Source organism: Cydia fagiglandana, chromosome 9 (genome assembly GCF_963556715.1).
Source record: "Cydia fagiglandana chromosome 9, ilCydFagi1.1, whole genome shotgun sequence".
Lineage (NCBI taxonomy): Eukaryota > Metazoa > Arthropoda > Insecta > Lepidoptera > Tortricidae > Cydia > Cydia fagiglandana.
The window spans coordinates 562,601-569,237 of record NC_085940.1 but is presented as its reverse complement, the minus strand read 5'-3'; the positions used below and the strand labels follow the sequence as shown (position 1 = coordinate 569,237).

General features: G+C 41.3%; 1 protein-coding gene across 1 annotated transcript; it reads right to left on the bottom strand.

The window, feature by feature from the left end:
• Positions 1-3,251: 3,251 nt before the first annotated feature.
• On the bottom strand, positions 3,252-6,338 carry LOC134667703 (ecdysone oxidase-like). Its single transcript, XM_063525128.1, has 3 exons — positions 6,209-6,338; positions 5,450-5,571; positions 3,252-4,784 (listed from the first exon to the last, which is right to left on the bottom strand). The coding sequence occupies exons 1-3, from the start codon at positions 6,336-6,338 to the stop codon at positions 3,255-3,257; spliced, it is 1,782 nt and encodes a 593-aa protein (XP_063381198.1). The 3' UTR covers positions 3,252-3,254.
• Positions 6,339-6,637: the final 299 nt, after the last annotated feature.

Here is a 6,637-nt window from a genome sequence, read left to right as displayed (position 1 = left end):
TCATAAAATAATTTTGATAGAGAACTAGGAGTCAAAACGAGATCAATTTTGAATACCTAGTCAAAATCCTGATATTTCACAAAAAGAAAATAAAATAAAAGATTGACGTTATTACACTTTATTCATAATACATATAAATATGTACACAGTCGTCCGCATTTTGTTAACCAAATATACTAGCTAAAGTAATTATTTGAGCAGCACTAGCGCCATAATGGCGTTGCTTCCGGCGCGGCGGCCATTAGTGGCCATTTCCTCCTCACTTCCGGTCGCCGGTGGCGCCACGTTGCGGTTTTTTTCTAACAATATGGCGGTTTTCATTTTGCCCGTAATGATGATGTTATCATTTTAGCGTCCTATTCTTTTTTTAAACGAGTTTTAGTCCTTTATAAGGACGGTAAAAGGTTTAGAGGGGACTTGAAATTAAAATGTCTACAGTAATTTACGGTTATGAGTTATTGTGGAGTTATTTTGCAATTGTTACGATTGTCAATTAAAATACTATCTTATCTACTTACTTAATCGTCTTACTGGGAACGTTAGTTACAATAATTACGGAGACATATTAAAGGAACGTATCTAACTGTGTGGTTTGTAAACGTAACATTTTTACACTTTTCAGAGGACCCACCGCAAATGGCTTCGTCCGTTTATTTTTGCTTCTTTATCGCTATCTTTATTTATTATTTATTTATTTATAATATATGAGTAGGTACATGTATACACATCAGTCATATAATTAGGGATGTTTACAAAAACAACATAACTGACTACACTGGTTGACACCTGAAACGATTAACAATGTTCTTAAAAAAGTGTCAACCGCTCTAAGCAGTTATGTTGTTTTTGTAAACATCCCTTCAATTACACACTTACACACTGAATTATTTGTACGTATCGCGTAGGTACAACTTATTTAAATGACAGCAAAACCTTTGCGATGTTTTTCTGGTCTGGTGTTTTTCAAATGCAGTTTATCCAATTGTAACCACTCGACCACAAAACAGCAATAAAATAACACCATTGACTACCCAATCCCACGTGTCAAAGTTAAAGTGTCAACAATGCATGTTTCTATAAATGCATGTTTTTATAAATGGCACGCTAAAGTGATCAATCAGTGTGAAGGGCTGTGACTTCCCGCCTAACGCCCTCGGCCATGTTTGTGCATCCATTAACTTCACCTAAGAGGGGCTTTGTAAGCTCCAGACAAAACGACCAACGACTGTGACGACCGGTCGGGCCAATTCGGTAGTGACCCTACCTATGAAACCTTTGGTCCTGGGCTATAACCGCGAAAATCGAAGTTCGCAAATTGCGGGGATTTTTCTCTGTCACTCTAATTTCGCCTGCGTTGGAGTAAAAGAAAAAGATCCCCGCAATTTCCGAATTTCGTGTTTCGGGGTAGCCGCTCTGGGTTCGAATCCCAGTAAGATGTTTAAGTTCATTGACTTATTGGTATAAATATTAACATTTACTTATTTAATAGGAAGCCTTATTAAAATTAAAATTTACTACTTACAGTGAATAAACCAAATCAAATTGTGAATACGACGTTGTCATGTCATATGTTATATAAGGAAGGTAAATAAAACAAACAAAATATAGTTGGACAAACAGATCTTGTCAGTAGAAAAAGGCGGCAAATTTGAAAAATGTAGGCGCGAAGGGATATCGTCTCATAGAAAATTTGAATTTCGCGCCTTTTTCTACTGACAAGATTTTCTTGACCATCTATATTAATATAGTTTCTGTTATTTAATTTTTAAGGATTAGATCGATGTGTAAATAAATGTATTATAAAATTTATAAACTTAGTTGGGTGCATAGGTGCCTAGTATTTTTATATTGCATAAATATGTCATTATATTTCATAAAGGGCGGACATTGTCATTTATTTATTACATGTCCAGCAATTTCAACATATGCAATAAATTATAAAGTTGGTCATGCCATGGTCACAGTTCAATAATTACGAGTACTAGTACGTACTACCTAAGTAAGTACATACCGTTTTATTTTTATTAGGTACATACTTTCTTTTTTTTAATCATTTATTTTCATATACAATATATATATACAGTGGTACTACTAAACGAAATTAATAACTAGTTTAAATCTAAAATAGGCCCCTGAGGCATTGTACCAAGGATGCTGGCGGCATTTCCTCGCTGTATCGCAATGCTGATACGTTGCGCGAGGTAGCCGCCAGCTCTTCGGTCACCAGTTACGTCAACCAGATGCTTCGGTAGGTACTTATGTGTATTTTCCGATCCGTCGCTTAATATTATTGCAATTATTTAGGTACAGTCACCTGCAATAATATCTGACACAACGAATGCCGCAAAAATATCTGACAAGATCTTGTTTGTAGAGCCATAGGAGCGTGTCACATATTTTTGCGGCCTTCGAAGAGGCACATATTATTGCAGGTGACTGTACCTATCTATAAAATTTAATTAGGTTCCTAACCTACTATTCAAGTCACAACCATGGTTTTGTACTGAGCAGACATCGTAACTTTTACAGCATTTTTGGTGCAGCGGAGTGGTGTTAACGGAATCGGTATAGATAATTCCAACTGGTAAATTAAGGTTAATATTAACGTAATTAATGCGAATTAATCATTAGGGTTGAAATTGTTTATACCGATTCCGTTAACACCACCCCGCTGCACTGAAAATCAGTGTTGCCAACTTGGCATATTTTCTCTTGCTTTGGCAGCAAAATTTTCCATTTAGCATCTGGCATATTTTTTAGCATAATTTAGTCTAAGCCAAGTTTGCACCAACTTGGCGCCATCGCCTTATGTGGTTCATATTTTCATATGAATTTTTACTTTTGTGGACGGATGGAAGTTGACGGACTACATAAAGTTGGTCAAGCAGATCTTGTCAGTAGAAAAAGGCGACAAATTTGAAAAATGTATGTGTTTTAAGTATCTAATTTCAAGTTGACATTTTAGCATTTTTTTTTTAGCATATTTCAAAAAACTTTGGCATAATTTTGGCATAATCTAGACATTAGTCTAGCATTTTTTCAAAATCCGAGTTGGCATCACTGCTGAAAATGCTGTAAAAGTTACGATCGTTGGTACTGAGGTACATGGCTCTCTAAAACTAACCATAAATTATCATTATATCATGACGATACGATAAAAATCATAATACTGAAATTGAGTAGGTACACGTTTTAGCGTTATCAAAGTTAAAACACGAAATATGGTTACCTATATCAAAAATTATAAAGTTTAATTAAAGTCCAAAATACTCCTCTTTAATGAAGTCAGCCGCCCTTTCCGCAATCATGATAACGGGCGCGTTGGTATTCCCTCGAACCACCTTCGGCATCACACTAGCATCAGCCACCCTCAACCCTCGCACCCCTCTCACCTTCAGTCGGCTATCCAACACACTCCCCATCGCGGCGGTCCCGACAGCGTGCCACGCTGACGTCGCCATCGCTTGAGCTTTACACTTTAAATCTTCTGTTCCTATATTGTTACAATAATCAATATCTAACTCAATAACTCGAGCGTTCACCGCTCTAAAATAAGAAGTATTTGCTATCGACCACGCTATCTGCAATGCGCTAGGAAATCCATCCAAGTCAGAAATGTCGCAAAAAGTGCCGGAGTATATCAACGGAGCTTCCAACGGATCCGCGGACTTCAACCGCACTTTACCACGAGATTTCGGCTTCAAGAGAACAACAGCTAGTCCTAATAGCTCACTGCTTTCCAGCTCTGATTGGAGTTGAGTACAAATTTTGTGTTGAAACCCGAGCATATTTACACAGTTTTGGTAAAAGTTCTCTCCTACTGATATACACGACGGGTAAATCGCAAATTCCGGTACTGTGCCGTCTTTGTTTGTTATATACGCGCCCATGCTGTCGGTTCTCGAGTAGGAGCCCGTTCGATCGTACAGATACCTTATCAATTCCATTTGAGACTCTGCTTCGTTGTAGAAACAAGTTCCATTGTCAGCTGCCAAGTACGTCAGCACCATCACGTGATCGTGGAGGTTATCGCCCACAGGCAAGTCTTTTATAACCTCGATTTCCATCTCTTCCAAATGCTCCTTCGGGCCTAAACCAGAGAGCATCAATAACTTGGCAGTATTAAAAGTCCCTGCAGAAACTACAACCTCTTTGTCAACCAAAAAGGTGAAGCTATCTCCATTTATAAGCGCCTCTACTCCGTAAGCTTTATCATTCTCAATCAAAATCTTGGTCACCAATGCGTTTTTGACCACTTTCAATTTCTCATTCCATGATTGTTTATTAAGCATCGCGGTTAAAGAACTGTCTCTCTGACCGTCTCTGATGGTGTGTGAGAATCTTCCAGCTCCTATCAAACCTGGATAGGTCATATCCTTTACTATTGGAAAACCCAACTCTTCAAATGCTTCCAGGAACTTTGTAGTCGTATACATGGACTCATTTAAACCGGTGACTTCTATATCTCCATTCCTACCATGATACTCCATTAATTCAGGATCGTTAATGATCTTTTCATCAGTTAGATGTTCAGTCTTCTTGAAGTATTTTAGGACGTTAGTCCAGTTCCATTGTTCTCCGACGAGGGAAGCCCATTCCTCGTAGTCTGCAGGGAAGCCTCTGGCGTAGACCATGTCGTTGATGGAGCCGCTGCCGCCCAGCGTCTTGCCTCGAGGTTGGAGCTGCTGGCCATTGATAAGCGCCTGGCTTGACACGGCGTCGTCTACGGACGTGAAGTTCCAGTCATATTCGCTGCCTTTGAGGTGGTGGCGGAATCCTGGTATCTGCGGACGTGAATGATTAACAATTTGATTAAATGCAGTGAAGTGAACAGGGAGGGCACCAATATAGCGGTGACACCTACTTTAAGCGAACATACGACGTTGGTTTGGAAAGATTGAAGGTGGTGAATTCGACCCTAGCTAACAGGCCAGCAAACAAATATTCCAAAAAGCGTATTTTAAACATCACACCTCAAAATATTTCATATTTATTACCAAAACATATACCATCAAAACTACGACCCGCAGGCCTGATGAATAAGGGCGTGAACACTATAATCTGGCCTACGGAAAATAGTAGTAATGTAATATTTACTAACTATGCTCTCCTGCGGTGGATCCCCTCCAGCCTCCAGCAGCAGCACGGCGCCAGGCAGCCGCGCCGCCAGCGCCGCGCCCGCCGTCCCTCCGCCGACCACGATGAAGTAATACTAACTATGCTTTCCTGCGGTGGATCCCCTCCAGCCTCCAGCAGCATCACGGCGCCGGGCAGCCGCACCGCCAGCGCCGCGCCCGCCGTCCCTCCGCCGACCACGATGAAGTAATACTAACTATGCTCTCCTGCGGTGGATCCCCTCCAGCCTCCAGCAGCAGCACGGCGCCAGGCAGCCGCGCCGCCAGCGCCGCGCCCGCCGTCCCTCCGCCGACCACGATGAAGTAATACTAACTATGCTTTCCTGCGGTGGGTCCCCTCCAGCCTCCAGCAGCAGCACCGCGCCAGGAAGCCGCGCCGCCAGCGCCGCGCCCGCCGTCCCTCCTCCGACCACGATGAAGTCCCATGTAGAACCGTCTGGAATATACCAGCAAACTTGTCATTAACTTTTGACTTGGAGGAGTTTTTATTGCCTGGAAGTATTTTATGCAAAACGACGTCCAACGTATTTAAAACAAATAAAATCGTACGCAGAAAAAGGTGGAAGAAAGGGCTGTTAAGCCGTAAGCGTGGTCTAGTCCGCCTAAGAGAACTGTTATTTGAACGACATATTTTCATAGGGATTTCACGTTTATGGTGACATTTCCACACTCTCTAACACTCCCAAGTATGTGTAACTGCAGAGCTAACTTTAGCCCGACTTAACTCCAATTAACATAATGAGTTAATGTCATTCAATAGTCAAAAGTGCATTCATCGTGAACGTAACCGGTATGGCGATAACGTCCTCTTCGACTCTGTAAATGCGTTTAGTATTAGACAGACGAAGTAGAAATATCGCAATATATATTGTCCTTGAACCCAGGCAATCACAAGCTATATGGTGTTATTAATTTAAATTTTAAGTAGGTATTACTATATTAGGTACTCACTGTGGACAGTAGCGTTAACACCAGACAATTGCCTATTCAATGCGGGCCGCTGCCACCGCCGAGACCACGCCGCCGCCGCCTCCCGCGCACGCCGACACTGCTAAACAGACCGTTGTACTCACTGTGGACAGTAGCGTCCGGTAACCACTCCTCCCGCACCAGACACTGCGAGGCAGCGAAGAAATGTAACGCCGCTGCCACCGCTGAACCAACGCCACCGCCGCCGACGCCGCCTCCGCCGCACGCCGACATTTCTGCATTACAATTATTTTATGTGTTACAAAGGCTCGCTACGGAAATATTTAATGGCAACCACCTTGATAGGATATTTCTGAGAACGTAATATATTCTTAATGCCCTAAATAAAATAAGCCTTCATGCCTTATTAAGTCCTATCGTACTCTTGTTATGTGTTATATAAAGTTAAAATAGGTATATATATATAAGTACCTATATTCACCAGGTACAACAAAAACTAAAAAAAAAGTACTAAATGTGTAAATCCTGAAGTTACTTACCACTTCTGGTTTTGACGGTTTTCTTGTGTATTT

Excerpts from the sequence above, each read along its gene's own strand:
- LOC134667703 (XM_063525128.1), bottom strand. The coding sequence starts at position 6,338 with ATGTCGGCGTGCGGCGGAGGCGGCGTCGGCGGCGGTGGCGTTGGTTCA. Across the intron at positions 5,572-6,208 it reads ACCGGACGCTACTGTCCACA|ACGGTTCTACATGGGACTTC; the intron begins GTGAGTACAACG and ends GGTATATTCCAG. Across the intron at positions 4,785-5,449 it reads ACCCACCGCAGGAAAGCATA|ATACCAGGATTCCGCCACCA; the intron begins GTTAGTATTACT and ends TCACGTCCGCAG.